This window comes from Alexandromys fortis, unplaced genomic scaffold (assembly GCF_014885135.2).
Source record: "Alexandromys fortis isolate MF-2015 unplaced genomic scaffold, M_Fortis_MF-2015_v1.1 scaffold_32, whole genome shotgun sequence".
NCBI classification, from domain to species: domain Eukaryota; kingdom Metazoa; phylum Chordata; class Mammalia; order Rodentia; family Cricetidae; genus Alexandromys; species Alexandromys fortis.
In genome coordinates this window covers 7,931,416-7,948,435 of record NW_026067938.1, presented here as the reverse complement: position 1 = coordinate 7,948,435, position 17,020 = coordinate 7,931,416, and the positions used below count along the sequence as shown (strand labels likewise).

At 39.0% G+C, this 17,020-nt stretch overlaps 1 protein-coding gene across 22 annotated transcripts in view; it reads left to right on the top strand.

Moving 5' to 3' along the window:
- The window catches only part of Sorbs2 (sorbin and SH3 domain containing 2), a 300,031-nt gene that overhangs the window by 209,549 nt on the left and 73,462 nt on the right, over nucleotides 1–17,020 (top strand). For 12 of the 22 annotated variants that reach the window (XM_050147346.1, XM_050147351.1, XM_050147349.1 and 9 more), the window contains 4 exons: nucleotides 4,081–4,130; nucleotides 9,199–9,291; nucleotides 11,600–11,626; nucleotides 11,883–12,007. In XM_050147346.1, the coding sequence (XP_050003303.1) occupies nucleotides 4,121–4,130; nucleotides 9,199–9,291; nucleotides 11,600–11,626; nucleotides 11,883–12,007 (255 nt within the window). In that variant the 5' untranslated portion in view covers nucleotides 4,081–4,120. Of the gene's footprint in view, nucleotides 1–4,080; nucleotides 4,131–9,198; nucleotides 9,292–11,599; nucleotides 11,627–11,882; nucleotides 12,008–12,883; nucleotides 13,379–17,020 lie in introns of those variants that run through there. The other 10 variants (XM_050147360.1, XM_050147353.1, XM_050147352.1 and 7 more) reach the window with 4 other exon arrangements.

Sequence of the window (17,020 nt, the reverse complement as noted above, 5' to 3'; positions counted from 1 at the left end):
GTGTAGGGTGCATATACTTATATAAGCATGTGTGCACATGTGTGTACCGGTGTGTTATGCACATCTGTCTATGAAGACCAAAGGTTAATGTTGACATCTTCTTCAGTTACCCTCAGCCTTAATTTTTAGGTCAGGATCCCACTGAATCTAGATTCCATCAGTAGGCAACGCTGACTAGCCAGGGAGCCTCAGCGTTCACTGGGGTGTCATTGCACCCAGCCTTACTATGGGTGCCAGGGAGCCACACTCAGGCATGCAAATGCTTGTGCATCAAAGAGTTTACCAACAGAGCCATCTCCTCAATCGCCATGACTAACTTTGAAGCATAGGGAAAATACCAGACAGTCTTACCTGTCTGGTAAAGATTTCTTTCTTCATCATGGCTTTAGGGAAAAATGCTGTTTTGGAAAATCAAGTGTTTTGAGTAGTTCACATGGTAACATCCCCAAAAGAATAATTACAGAATTCCTTCAGCCCATGATCTTTTTTCACATTTTCCCCACAGATACCATGCAATTTAATATGATTTAAAAGAATGATATATGTTCATGTAAGAGTCATGAGTGGCTCTATGACCTTTTGTTTCTTTAGTTCTTGTAATTACTTCTCTTCATTCCTAAATAATGAAGTTGAATGCACTGACCCCTCCACTGCACTGCCCAATTTGTCTTCTCCTGTGAGCCCATCCTCAAGGTTCATTAGCTCAGTAGTAGTGGGTGGTAGCATTCCTATGCTCGGGACATCTTGCCCATATATCGACAGTGATGAGTTCTGTACCGCCCACCTGGAGACAGAGGAGTTGATGTCTCATATGTGGGGAACAATTTGGAGGACGCATTCAGAAAGGGATCTGAGGTGTATTTTTGTTTTCAAAACTCAGGAAGTATAAAGAACAAAATGACCTGATTGGCATTTTCGTGTAAACATTTCAAAGCAGCATGCTGACATATTCTCACGGATAAGTGATGCAAGATGTCAACCTGAACTAAACCATTTGGCTGCAATTAAGAACGGAACTGATTTGGCAATTTTGAATACTTCTTATCTCACCACAGACAGAGAGAAAGGAAAATGCATTGATCACTTAGGGTATTTTAACCAGAAAGGGTGGTACAAAAAAGGTCATTTCAAAGCACACAAAAAACTCAAGATGGAATCTGCTGTAGATCCTTAGTGCATAGCATATCCTCCTCATACTTAAAATACATCTCCAAGCAAGCTAACATCCACAGTGTTTCCCCACTGTGTAGATTATCCATGTACTTACATCTAAATAATATGCAAACCACCGATATATTCCTTCAAAATAGCTATATCAATTTGAGTGGTTAAAATTAATCCATGGGAAAAAAATTTAGATCCGTGCCTCACCTTAAATTTCTGCTTGTTTGACTCTCTCACTTGACCTATGGCCTTGATGTTTATACTCAGCTCTGCCAAAATCACATGACTTACACAGAATTCTTGGATAAAATTGGAGAAGAGATGCTGCTTCTGCTGTTCTTCAGAATGCATGACTGAGTATGATGATAAATTATAAACTGAAGCATAATTATACATCTGTGACCACAGTTGCATGGATATGTGGTCAAACCTCTTAGGACAGACCCCCCAATCAGAAGAAATATTGCACAGTCTATCCTTCCTTCCATGCATGTTGAAAACAAAGGCCCCTCTGCTCCACCAAACAGCAATGAGGTATCGATAATGGAAAGACAGTTGGTACAATTACAAGATTTCAGCATGGCATCATGTCATTGCTGAAGTGTCAACCAATACAATCCATTGGCATACAAATACTGGCGATCTCTAGGGAAAACAAACTTATTGCCATGCATTACTTGAATTGGTATAATGTTGCCTTTTCTGTCAACTTTGTAAAGAACTGATTTAAGTAAATGTGGCCCTGTACAACCTATGAAAAATGATTTTGACCCGTTAATGCACTAGGGTCTTTGTTCTCTAGACTTGCCTACTTTGGGCAAATGATTTATATTTTATGGTCCATTGTCATCGTTTTGGCCCTGGTTCAATTCCAATTTAAGAAAATAGTTGAAGTGCTGTCTGCTAGCAGCATGCACACACTCCAAGAATGTGATGCCTTTCAGAATAATCTATGCTCGTTACGCAAATGCAGTCAGAGACAATTCTTTTCAGAGGAGAACAAAAGAGATTGGATTCTCTGTAGCTTAAATTGCTTCAAGAGTTCTCCGTGGTGGAATTGTTCACGTCTTTTGTGCAAACAAGGGAGACAGGATTGTGCATTTTTATTAGTCACCCAGGAAGCCTTCAGGTTTCAGGTTATTCCTAAGCATGCAAATACCAGGGCTCGTCTTTAAGAACCTCAAAAATGTCTTGCATGATTAGGAAGTTAGTCAGTTAACGTTTTGACAACTAAAACAATATAATGTTTAAAAAACTAACAAGTTACCCTTAGAAGTAACAGGATACATCACTTTAAAATTGAGCAGCCCAGGGGTTTGTGGCACCTTCCTTCGTTCTACTTAATCCTCCCTTGCTGTCTGAGAGTCCAGTGTTTTGCAAATATCTGCATTGAATTCTAATAATACATGTTGGTGTTAATTCTCTGCTCGGTGAAGAAATATTATTTCAGACATTAGCGGTTTTATGATCTGAGAATCAGACTACCTTCCACAGTCAGTATTATTCTGGTGTGAACACTGCCTTCCTCGTCATTCAGTATTATTCTAGTGTGAATACTCCCCTTCCTCATCAGTCAGTATTATTCTGGTGTGAACACCCCCTTCCTCATCCCGCTTTACAAACCCGATTCAGTCTTCAGCACAATATGTTGCTACCTTGTTTCAGAAGGCACAGTGAGGTCAACTTTGGAAAATGTCCTTACAATCCTCCTGTTCTGGGATTGTTTACCCCTTCTTGTTTTAGAAGCTGCTTCAGCCGTGGTCACAGACATCCCTTGAGGCAACTTTTCCATTTACTTTGTCCATGTAAGGGGAACAAATTGAAAGTTTTGCTACTGAGAGATTAAAATAAATACGTTGAGAGGAACATTCTCAAAGCTCCTGAACGGAGCACTGCCTTCTCCCTTGGGTCCATTGGCATCCCTACCCTACATGTTAAGGCTGCCAAGTCCAGTGTTTAGAAAGATGCCAGAGTTTTCAGCCAGAAAAGAGCTTCTCTGCTTGTATACATTGAAAACTAAAAGGTAAAATAACTTCTTAAAAGTGCATCACTATGAAAAGTGACCCACATGTATAAGGCAATGACTTCAAGATACCAGCCTATGTTTTTGAAATACTGGAATATGATACGTAACAGTGAATTCTTTGTAGGGTTAATGAAAAATCAATCACATAGGTATTTATTTAAGAAAAAAAATTTCCTTTGTGTGCTAAGTTTGGTTCATGAGGCCTCACAGAGGTTAGGCATCAAAATTAAACATCTTAAAATGAAATTTTAGGCTGTGTATACAATTCACTGGGTAGAACACATGCTAGGTTTGCATGAGGCTGGGTTTAGTCTACAGCAAAGAAACAAATTCAGACAGGAAGAAAGGTCTCTATTTTCAACCATTAGTGATCACCATTAAATAAAAATAGAGCTTTATTATCATAAGACAAAAAGATTAATGATAATGTAGTATTAACTTGTAAGTCAGCAATTCCCACCTGTGGGTCGCAACCCCTTTGGGAGTTCAATGATTCCTTCCCAAGGGTCATCTAAGACCATCAGGAAACAGGAACTAGCTCTTGTAGACCAGGCTGGTCTCGAACTCACAGAGATCCGCCTGCCTCTGCCTCCCGAGTGCTGGGATTAAAGGCGTGCGCCACCACCGCCCGGCCTACCATCAGGAAACAGATATTTAGGTTACAATTTGTAATGACAGCAAAATTAGTTATGAAGCATGAAGTAGCAATGGGAATAATTTTTATGGTTGAGGGGCACCACAACCTGAGGAACCGTATCAAAGAGTCACAGCACTAGGAAGGTTAAGAACCACTGTCTCAGGTACACCAAAACCAAAACTATGTTCATAGCCTTCAGTTCCATGATTTAGTATGCAAATTCTGCATCACCTCTTTTTTTTTCTTCCTACAGGAAAACTGAAGACTTTAATAACAAACCCTTCCAGGTGAAAATGAATACAGGTATGCTTTTTGTTCTTTAGCTTTGCTCTTCAAGCCACTTTGGTCCTAGATTACCGTAGCGCTATATTAATTGTAAATGAGTTTCTAGGTATATAGCGAGTTACTTTGCTTTATTCATCATGTTCCAATCTCATAGCCCAAAGCTCAATTTTTGTTACCTGCCGTTACTGATCTTTTATTGTATATTTTCTTTGTGTATTTGTGTGTTCATGTAGCAGGTACATATGTATACGGGTGTGTGTGTGTGTAGACCACACAGGTTAACCATCAGTATCATTCCTTGTTTAGTAATCCACCTTGATTTTGAGGCAGGGTCTCTCATTTTGGAACTCTGGGATTAGACTAGGATAGCTGTCCTGTGAGTCCCAGGTATCCCCCTGTCTCTGCATCTCCAGTAATTACACAACTGTCAGGCTCATGCCACTGTGGCCAGCTTTTTAAATGTAAATTCTGAGTATCAAACTGAAACTTTCAGACTTGTACGACAAACACTTTACCAACTGAGTGCTTACTGAGTTCCTGGTTTTTTGTTTGTTTGGTTTGGTTTGGTTTTTTGTTTCAATTAGCTCTTAAAGCTGCTTGAAATTGTATTTATACATTGAAGATCTCTTACTTAAAAGTATGTTAGGCCCAAAGGCAAGTTACTCTGGTGAACAATATTTAAACTTTCCATTTTATAAACTGTTTATTTATATTGACAAAGTCAGCAGATAGAATTCTAAAACCTCATACAAGATCTGTTTAATTGTTTATTATCATGATACTCAGAAAGCCATAAGCATGTTATTTTTAGACTTGCACACAGTATCCTTAAATATTTTAACACAAATGCCCCTGAACCCTGTGTTGTTTGCTTTTTAATGGTAAAATGGTTTGTGTAAATGTCTGGTAAATATATAAACCGTCACTTTGGTCCCACAGTTGACCTAACTGGCTGGTAACTTCACCTGCACCCTCCTTGTCAACAGTCTCATACACAGCATACCTGCACGCAGTCAGTAAAGAAGAAAAGTTTCTCACTGAAACCCTGTGGCTGTGTCACAGTTCATGGCTGCAGAGCTGTTTTAGCCGCCGCCCACTAGCAGAGCAATAAGAAAGTCCAGGCCCTTCTTCCTCGTCAAGCGCCTTGCAGCAAAGTGTCTAGAAGAAGGATTAACAACTGGCTGGTTAGAGCCAGTATTTAATCCCTAGATCAAGTGTGGAGACCCGGGCCAGGTCCACTCCCTATGGCCTCCTCTGAGCTGAAACCTGCTCAAACTGACCTCAGAGAACACTGCCCGTTGGTTCCCAAGGGCTGAGCACACATGTAGATAGATGTTGGGACCAGTGAACAAGACAGGGTGTTTGGAGAAAGAACTGATGAACTCTCAGAGAGCCAAGTAGAGGCATTTTTACAGGTGGAGATGGGCTTGCCTTCTTCAGTCTAGTGATGGCTGTCATTTCATATTGCATAGACAATGTAAAATGGACCCTGCTATGCAACCACAGAGTCCCTCCAGCAGAGAGGTCACATTAAGGGGCTGGGCTTACTCACTATTTCAGAGGTATCTCCTCTGAAGATGGAAGTTCTGCACAGCTTCCCAAAACAGGATCTTCCCATTATGAGAAATATGCATATATGATTATAATAAACATACTGTACTTATATATAATCTATTTAACAATTGGTCTACCCATTCCCATAATTGAATCCTAATAGCAAAGTAAGCACAGCGAAACAGGAAGATTGTTTAACTCTCTGGTATCTGAGCCAAGTTGCTCTGAGCAGCCCAAATAGAAACCTGTATTTCTACAGGTTAATAAAGCCTTTCATTTATACAGAGTGATCTTGACTCTAGATGGGCGGGCACGGACGTGCATTAAGATTGGGTTGCCTATGTGGATAAATTTACCTATGGAAACATGCAAATTTAGGTATAAGTTGAAACCCTTTACTTAAAATTCCAAATCAGTTACAAAAAAAGTACAGACAACAAATATTTCAACAGAAGATAGGTACTGATTACTTTCAGGTACAAATTGCTTTTGGAGACAAATTATTGTCACTGTTTTCACAAAATTAAGGAATAATTGATTCCTGAGTAACTAATAAATAAAATTGGCTCACCTTACCTATCCATTATTAATAATATTTAATATTTCTTAAAACTCGATACGCCAGGTCTGAGACAGTGGCTCAGTTCTGTCAGCTGCCTGCTGCTCAGTCATAATCCCAAACACCCAGGTAAAGGGCTGTGTGTGAAACAAGCACCGGTAGTGTCAGTGCTGGGAGGCAGGAGGAGGAGGAGAGTCCTGGGGTTCCCTGGCCAGATTAGCCAATCATCATCAGCGGGCTCCACGCTCAGTGAAAGATCCTGCCTCTAAGGTTGAGAGAGAAGCAAGAATTCTCCTGGCCTTGACCCCTGACCTCCAGCAGCACCCACATGGACAGTTCACACAAATAAGCAAAAAATCCTACTTTCTAGTCACTAAGGTCTAAAAATTATCTTATGTCTAATCTTTACTTTTAATCAGCTACATAACAAGCAACCCAAGGAATAAGTTTCATTTTAGAATGTCTACACTATGACCTATTTCTACTCATAACAATTGTGACCTATTACTTTCTAAGGCATATCATATGATAGAGTTCACTATCATTAAAAGGGGGAAATATAATTCATAGACTATGGTTTACCCTTCTAAGCATTATTATCTAGAAAAGGAAACAGCGATTGGGTGTAAGAGTACCCAACCAGGTTGGGGTTCGTAAATGACTATAAGGCCAGCACTTGGTTGCTTTGGGATGAGCTATGTGTCAGAGACAGCATCCTGATATGGAGTCCCTCAAAACATCTTCAAAATAAATATATAAGTAGAAACAGAATATTAATTTCTAGTGGTTTGTCTGTTTCACCTTTTAAAAAATAAGACCTTTTCTAAGTGTTAGCAAGCAAAGAGTCTCCATTTACTGAGCCTAAAGATTTCCATACTTTTTTGTCTCACAGTGATAGTGTCTGAGTATTTTTTTTGTTGTTGTTTTCATGTTGCTTCTAAGCCTAAATGAAGTATCTAATAATTCTATTTATTAAGCAGTTTGGTGCAAACAATATAATAAGCATTTATGTCCCACCAATTTAAAAGTCACTTGTCAAAATAATACATGTGAATTAAAAGAGAAATAGTAATTTACTTTCAACGTACCCACAATTACTTAGTGGTCTGTGTGTGCCTGTCACACACTGAGACTTCAGACCAGGAAATGAAATTGGATATTAACTACCTTGCTCACCGATCCAAAATGACTTTCCTTAGGGCACTTGCTCTTTGAGAGCAACCCTCCATAGTCTAGCTCTTAGAAATACAATGTGATCAAAATATAATATAACCTGTCATACTAAAACTCTGAACTACTTCAGTCTAATGTTTCCTAAAGTACCCCCTTCCATGCACAAAATTCTCCAGTATTCTCCGACAGCCTTGTGGATTCACGGAGATGCCGGGCATCTCAGCGCACCGTGTGAACAGGCTGTGCTTGAACCATGTCCCTCACTCTGCTTGTTCTGAGACGTTATCTTTTCAGACACTGAGAGAGAAAATCCTGCTAAAAGTGACGTCACTTTTCACTTTCCTTGACTACCCAGCCATTTTAGACCTAGTGACTAGATCTTGTGTCCTATGTGATGCCCAATCAGACATGCTGTCTTAGCAAACTGAAAACAGCTATTGGTGTTCTGTTGAAGGTATCTTCAGCTGTAACTTTCTACCATTTGTGTCTTTTCTACTGGTTCCTAGCTATACATTTTTAATTATTCTTTCAGGTTATTTGCATTTTCTGTTTCAACTCAGGTTTCCTGATTAATGATCTTTGCTTACAAAGTTATAATTTTAAGTCAGGTTTTATAATAGAAAAGTTACACCAATTTTGTGGTCTACTGACCTCACTCTCTTACGATTTTTACCGGTAATTAACACATAATTCTAAATCTCTATTTTCTCGTGTTTAATTAATAGGCTGGGTATTTTGCCTATGAAATAGAGAATGAAGAAAGCATATGACAAAATACAACAATTATATTCTTGCAGTTATTTTCTGATATCGGTGGTTATCTGCCTTGTCTCTGTGCATGGTCACCTTCAAAAGGAGAGAGCTGAGGCGGCTTTGACGAGCAGGGGAAGATGGAGAGCTATTTATTGTCCATGCTATATTACCAAGGAATGTGGGCGCAGAATCAGACTTCTGTTCAGAAATAGAGAGCTAACCTTTCGGTCTCGGAGGCTTGTCTTCCTAATTTAGAAGTCTCTCAGCTTCTCATAGCACGGAAAATGACTGACGCATGTTGTCCATATTTTGCTTCACATTTTGATTTTTCTCCATATAGATATAGATTATGCTACAACTATTATTCCAAAGCATAAGAGCGATCTATCCATTAAAAAAAAAAGTCTCATTTCACTGTGTACATCAGTGCTGTCCTTAACTTCAAACAGAATAACTATTTCAGAACTGTAAGAAGACATGAAATTGCATAAGGCTGTGTGATTCCTTATGATGTGTGTTTATGAAGCATGTAATGCCTATGTCAGCTGAAAATAATACTTCAAGAATTAGTGAATCAAGGTAACTCATCCCTGATTATCTTTAGTAATCATAAGTAGAATAGATTAAGTCTAATCTAAACTATTTACATATATAACCATGACACTTTAGGCTGAAATACAGATAATCCCTCACTATAAAAGCTTGCTGTGCTGTTTCTAAACCTAGTGTGCATTAAATACTAATTTTGCAAAGAAGCTGAGCTCTGTATCGGGGATATCATTAAGTAAAAAGCGTTGAAAATTAAATGTAAGACCTTTTGTTTTGTTAAAGTATTGCTGCCTTCTCTGAGCAGACCCCTGGCTTTTCACTTCTGTTCCCATTTTCTCTTTCAGTCTGGGAGGGAAATTTGCAGGTGTATTCCACGATTACTAATGCTCGACTGGCCACCTTTCTCGCGCGTGTCTGACACGTCTCACTTTTAAAATGCATGACATTGCATGTGCTTTCTCTGTGGCCTCTGCTATTTCATTTTTTTTTTGCTTCCAGATAGCGGTGGGTGTGCTCGCAAGCGTGCGGCCATGTCTGTCACGTTAACATCTGTGAAGAGAGTTCAAAGTTCGCCAAACCTGTTGGCTGCAGGTATAACACCACTAACTCACCGCGTGATACTCAAATGGCTCCACCTCCCACCCTCTTTCCAGAGTCATCCTGGCGGGATGGGAACAGACAGTTTAAATGCCTTTCAAATCCCCAATTATTTTTTTCTAATTCCAAGAATAGCTTCTATCCTTTCTGGTTTTGTTCTAAAAATAAAAAAGCCAAAGGAAACTGATACCTTGTTAAAAACATCAGTCACTTGCCAAAAATGTTAACTGCAAGAGTTAATAACTATTTACGTTCTTGTTATCTCATGAACTAAAGCAACATGATACTCGGAGAATTCAGGGTTAGGGAAAAAAAAAAAGACTTGATCAACATAGATCTTAATTAATGTGGTTCTTCTCAAAGATTGAAAACAGAAAACAGACCTTCTTACATCTAATATGAACTTTAGAATATATCAAAACCTTGGTCAGTTGAGATCAATATGAACCCACAGGTAATATACACTCCTGAAAGCAGTTGAGGGTAGCTCCTTTGTCACTAAATGTCTGCTATGACTTACCTTCACCTGTGACAGACTTCATCTGGAGAGTCTGCAGGGGGAGTGTGCAACGTGGAAGATATACCGGTGTCCAGCCTGTCCCTAGACCTTTAAAGGAGTAGTACACAGCTCCTGTTAACTGGCTAATTAATGGGTTGATGTGGTTGCCATCTAGGGTTTCCTTGGGTTGATTTATAAGATTAATTAGTTATACTGCAGGAGGAGGAAAGTGAAGGAGTCACTAAATAATTTTATACCTCAGTCTGTGTTTTAGTCTTCTATACACGTTTAGTGAAAGTTGGTACTGATGATGTCCTACCCAGTGTTATGAAAGAAAAACAGACTTTTGAAGGTGACTCCACCTTCTCACAAATGGACATCAAGGTCCAAATTTAAATGTCAAGTCAGGAGTCTCATGTTATCCTTCAAGCCATTGCAATGTATGTAATCTGATCTCATTTTGGGTTTTAAAAACACTTTGAATATGTTTCTCCATGCATGTATGAATATGAAGAGATATTATAAAAGCTATAACCGGGCGGTGGTGGCGCACGCCTTTAATCCCAGCACTCGGGAGGCAGAGGCAGGCGGATCTTTGTGAGTTCGAGACCAGCCTGGTCTACAGAGCTAGTTCCAGTCTCCTTTAAACCCTGGGCGTAGAATCCAGAAAACACGTTATGAATAATTCAACAAAATTAGTTTTTACTGGATTATATTCATTTTTATTCTAATTTATGATCATCTATAATGAATGAAAATATGTTCCTCTTCTAAAACTCACCTATGATAGAGTAAAAATCCATCCTCAATATTTTATAAACAAGACTTTGTATTTCTCAACCCACTAAGCCTCATTCCAAATGTATATGTATAAATTTTAAAATGATATCCCTGAAGCATTTGGGAAAAAAACAATGAGTTATTGACTCATAATAATTTATCCATGGTCCCAGGGAACAAACGAAAGGAATCCAGGAGCTAGGCCGCAGTGAAGTAAAGAACTCCCATAATCCTTTCCAAGATCAAGGTTTTATAGGTCCAGTAGACCAAAACAGTGCAAATGAATTCCCCCAGACAGCCATATAGGAGGCTCTTGAATATATAGTTCTGAGACAACTGACCATAAGTATATGGTTAAACCAATTATTTACTATGATTTATTCTCCTTGGCTTCTGAGCAGAAAGACAATGAAATACACTATAACTGCTTTCATAATTGGATGAACTTTGAAAAGACAGTAAGAAATTTAAATCCTAGAGAACAATGAAAGTCAGATCTTGCTCACTAGATGCATTTGCCTTTTGTGAATATTAAAAAAAAGCAAGCTATTGAAATATTATCCACTATCTACTATAGCAGTTAAGTTTAGGGAGTCACAGGGGCCTTCATCCAGCGACAGAGCTGGTGACTACCTTGAACGGCTTAAACAGAACTCACTGTTTTGATAAGCAGGTTTTTTTCAATCCTTTAATTCTATGTTCAGAAGTCATGTGGCACCTTGGGCCACAATAATCTTGAAATTACATGGTTGCAATATTATTAAGGGTGAAATTAGTGTTTGATATTTGTTCTAGTTATAGGGTGAAAATTAGTGTTTGATATATGTTCGAGTTATAGATTGTAGGTATTTAACAAATAAGCCTATTGAAATTGAAAAATCACACCCAAGCCTCTCATTAAGACATTTAACGTACTCCGATAATGTCGGCCAAAACAATGCACATGGTTGTTTGCCAAGCATTTTTACTGAAGGTTTGGTTTGGTTTACACTCGCATTAATTGCAACATTGTTTCCCTTTCAGGGCGTGATTCTCAGTCTCCAGACTCAGGTACAGAAAAAAAAAAAATACTGTGAATAACCAATGTGCTTGTTCCAAGAACATTTTTTTCTTTTGACATATCCATAGCCACATCATTGATTTCATATTCAATTTAAATTCCATACATTGTTATGTATACTAAATTAAAATCTTATGAAGATCACTTTGATTTTAAAAAGACAAATCAATTTTCTCACACCCCCCCAAAAAATATTCAAGTGAACGTAGATATTTCTGTGTCCAATTTGTTTTCCCTTAACAAAAGCGTGGAGATCTTACAGTGATCGAAATCCAGAGACACTGAACGGAGATGCCACATATTCCTCTCTTGCAGCAAAAGGTTTTAGAAGCGTCCGACCAAACCTGCAAGACAAAAAGTCACCAACCCAGGTAATTCAAACTGCTGTGTGTCTCATGTCTGACCTCTGTTTGCTCTTCCTCTAAGGGACCTCTTCCTAGTGTCCTAGCTTTAAAATGCTTCTGTGTTTTTCATTTTGTTTCCCTTGTGGCATTAACATGTCCAACAGGGGGCATGAGTTTTCAGCTCAAAACAGGTAGGTTTTCTTCTGTTGTTGTTGATTTTCTCTTTATTCTCTGGTTCAGCTTAAAGTAGGTCAGCTTCTACCATATTGTTTAAGATAAATTCTAATTATTAAAGCTCTGATGGCTGGTGTTTTGGATTCTAGAGTTTGAGAGTCAAGGATACATTATCTATTGCAGGAATGTAAACCAGACAAATGCTGAGCCTTTGAGATGTTAGTAAAAAAAAAAAATGCAGAATGTTCTAAAAACCATGTGGCTAAATGAACTGTCAACCTCTAGGTCTAAAAATAGGACAGGATAACATATGTTCACTCTTAGCATAATTTATAAACCTGTGGACAGAAGCAGTATCTTTACAATGTATTCTAAACTAAAGCTTTTCCAACTTGGGAGAAACTATTGGTAATAACCCACAAAGCATTCTTCCAAGACTGAAGGGAACTGTTCAGTCTAGCCTGTACAGGGCACAGTGTGTGTTTGGATTTCTTTGGGGTAGCTTTGACAATGTTCTTCTCATGTCTAACTTGGACTTTCTTTCTGTTTTTCCTTCAATGTCATTTCTCTTTCTGAACACTTTTGGCCATCTAGGCACCCATTCCACCAGGCAGGAAAGAGAGCTTTTGCCAGTCTTTGATAACCGATCCAACAAAGGGTGACATTTTAGATTCAATAGTAACTAACACAGAAAGCCCATGGCGTACAGAGAGCTTCGCTAACCTTAAACCTCTCCATGGAGCTATGCTTTCTAGTGAAGACTCTAACCAGACAATAGTGTACTCTGAGGAATCCAACAGAACGGTGTCATACACACAGAAAATCACTAACCCACTACCAACATCCCCCAGCTCCAGTCCTGCACCATTCGGAGACACTAACACATTTCTACAAGAGGACTACATGCAAGATTCTCAAACCCGAAGAATTTCTACCTTGAAACTAACCCATAATCAGACCCAAGGGAATGGTTCCCCCTTTAAACCACCACAGCGTTCCCAACCCACTGACGTCCCATCATCTCTGAAAAGGTCTTGCTCACCAACCCCTAGCCCAGGACCCAACACACACACAGCAGCTCTCTCCATTCAGATAGCTCCCCATTCAGGAAAGGATCTTGAAAGCCACCAGCAGTTCCCTGAACTGCCTCCAGAAAGTGAAAAGATGCTTCTTCAGCAAGAGAGACAAACATCTACAGATGCCGAGACCTGTCTGACCCCGGCGGTACATTGCGCTTGCTAGTCTCTTCTGTGTGTGTTGCACGGACCCTAACTCCTTGGGTTTGAGCTTCTAACTAAAACTAATGTTTTGTTAGTTTCTAAACAGAAAGGGAAAGGAGAAAGTTTCTAAACAGAAAGGGAAAGGAGAAAGAAACTATTTCAAACCTGACTAAACTCAGTCAATTTCTTGTATCTTTTTATTTAAATACATGCACATAGAACTTTCTTTCTACCTTTTTTCTTGAAAATCATCAATAGAGAAGTTGTCACTTAATTTAAGGTTGGATGTAGTTAACTGTATCTTACTTCCAGGTACCAAAGACCTATCTTTCATGTCAGAACTTTGGAAGTTGTTTGAAATAAATTAACCTAATTTAAATGTACAGCATCTTTTAAGATTATTCTCAATCATAATATACTTAATTTCAGGCAGCATTTTTCCCTTTGTAAAAAACTTTAGAAAGCATACTAACCAAATTTTATTACCTAGATTTTGGGGGTCCTTGTAGTAAGGAGGCTGCTTGTTTGGTTCCCAGTCGCCCGGCTAGCTTAGACCCGAAGTAATCACACAAGAAATTGTATTGATTAAAACACTGCTTGGCCCATTAGCTCTAGTTTTTTATTGGCTAACTCTTACATATTAATTTAATCTGTACATCACATCTGTCTCTGGTGGCGGCTCCATGGCTTCTCTCTACCTTCGCCTTCTTTCTTCCAGCATTCATCCTAGCTTTCTCCCCCTACCTCTATTCCCTGCGCAGGCCCAAGACAGTTTCTTCATTCATTAATGGTAATCACAGCATACAAATGAAAATCCCAGTTCAGTATAAGGTGTCTCTAGGCATTCACCTGAAAAGGTAGAGTATTGGATGAGAGGGTTTGAGGCTCTGGTTGGACCTAAGAGTGACCAGCTTACAGATGATTATTGTAGCCAATAGACAGGGAAGTCAACATGGATGGAGGAAACCCAAGAATTGAGCTTGTGCAGATCTTCCATTCAAAGGAAGAACCAGCCAAGCAAACTGGCTGGCACTGATATCTCCAGAAGGAGAGGAAAATCCAGGAAATGTGGTATACTAAAACCCAAGAGAGAAAATCATAGGAGGATGGGAAACACAACTTCAAATACTGTTGATAGGACACATAAATTGAAATCTGAAAGTGTACCACAGAATAGAAGTGAGAAGGAGGGCTATCTACAAGTGGCCTTAAGATCAATGGGAAGGCGACCAATCAGATCACAGCTTCTTTGAAGGTGTTATTATGTGTATCCCCGAACTTTGTTTCTTCATCTCTAATATAGGGGTAATAACAATCACCTTTGAGAGTTTCTTGGCAGGTGTGATATTATATACGGGGAACTCGGCACACTACCTTCTACATAGTAATTCCCCAACATGCAGAAGCTGTTTTTTTTTTTTTTTAGTTTTTTCGAGACAGGGTTTCTCTGTAGCCTGTCCAGGCACTAGCTCTTGTAGACCAGGCTGGCCTCGAACTCCCAGAGATCCGCCTGCCTCTGCCTCCCGAGTGCTGGGATTAAAGGCGTGCACCACCACCGCCCGGCCAGAAGCTGTTATTTTAAAACAATATTTTCCAAACTATGTAATAGTTTGGGAAAGTAAATTGATAGCTACATTTTTCTCTGCTCCCCTCCCTTTCTTTCCCCTCCACTTCAACCCTCTCCCAAGGTCCCCATGCTCCCAATTTACTCAGAAGATCTTGTCTTTTTCTACTTCCCATGTAGATTAGATCTATGTATGTCTCTCTTACGGTCCTCCTTGTTATCTAGGTTCTCTGGGATTTGTGGGCTGGTTTTCTTTGCCTATGTTTAAAAACCACTTTTGAGTGAGTACATATGATAATTGTCTTTCTGGGTCTGAGTTACCTCACTCAAATGATGTTTTCTAGCTCCATCCATTTTCCTGCAAAATTCAAGACGTAGTTATTTTTTCTGCTGTGTAGTACTCCATTGTGTAAATGTACCACATTTTCCTTATCCATTCTTCAGTTGAGGGGCATTTAGGTTGTTTCCAGGTTCTGGCTATGATAAAGAAAGCTGCTATGAACATAGTTGAGCACATGTCCTTGTAGCCCAATTGAGCATCCTTTGGATATATACCCAAAAGTGGTATTGCTGGGTCTTGAGGAAGGTTGTTTCCTAATTTTCTGAGAAATTGCCACACTGACATCCAAAGGGGCTGTACCAGCTTGCATTCCAACCAGCAATGAAGGAGTGCTCCCTTTATCCCACATCCTCTCCAGCATAAATTGTCATCAGTGTTTATGATATTGGCCATTCTTACAGGTGTAAGATGGAATCTCAGAGTTGTTTTGATTTGCATTTCTCTAGTGACTAAGGATGTTGAGCATTCCCTTAAGTGTCTTTCAGCCATTTTAGATTCCTCTGTTTAGAGTTTTATGTTTAGGTCTGTACTCCATTTTTTATTGGACTCTGTTCTTTTGATGACACAATTTTTAAAGGATGGATGAGAGCTTATTTCATCAGATTAGTGTGTTATATTGTATTGTCTTAAAACACCTTATAAAAGGTGGCATAAATTGTTATGATTTTTAATTTTCCCAAGAATGTGTGAGATCTACTTTCTTCACAATATTTTTGCAATTCATGTATGTGGCAGGTGCACTTGTATGTTGGCATGTGTTGGGGGTCTTTCTGGATTATTCTCCACTTTCTTTATTGAAACAGAGTCTTTCACTAGACTTGGAGCTTGCTAACTCAGGCCAGTCTAGTTACTAGCATCACACAGGGATCCTTAATGCTTAAACGGCTGGGCTTTTCTGTGGGTTCAGAAAATCCCAACTCTGGTCTTTGTGTTTCCTAGCAAGCGCTTTATCAACTGAGCCATCTCCCAGGCCTTTGTCCACAATCTATAAGCGTTCCACACACTATTGTCTACTTGAGGCATAATTTCATATAGGAAATTCCTAGAATCTTGCCTAAATAAAACTCTGAACTCCAGAGAGCAGCTCATGTTCCCCTCCCCCAGCCACTACCTCTCCTATCTGCTTCTGTGTCAACTGTTTCGGTTTCTTCATGTAAGTGGAATCATGACATATTTGTTCTGTGACCAGTTCATTTCTCTTACATAATGTCCTCTGGGTTATCTATGTCATTATATAATGTTCTCTGGGCTTTCCATGTCAAAATGCATGGTAAAATTGCTTTCTATTTTAAGATGAAGGATAGGCCATAATAATATGTATCACATTTCTTTATCTATTCTTCCATCAATGGACACTTAATTTTCATGTCTTTCCTATCATGGCAAACTTCACTTTCTGTTTAATGGTCTTTCCCAGTGGTTTTTACATTCACATTTTGGCAGGAGGACTTAATAAATGTCAAGGCCTGTAATCTACACTCTATGAATAGGCCTGTAATCTACACTCTATGAATATAAGTGTGTGTGTGTATGTAGTTTAAAGAATTGATCTCCCAAGAAATTAAAAGAAAAAAAAAACCAAAAATACTGTAAGAAATGAAAAATAAATCTTAGTATTTTAGAAGTCTCATTTACATATATGTTAAACTGTCAACTAGTGTAAAAAGAAGATTATAGGCTCCTGCTAGGGCTATTCCCTATACCTGACAAGTTAGTCATATGGTTTTATAAAGTATGTTTTA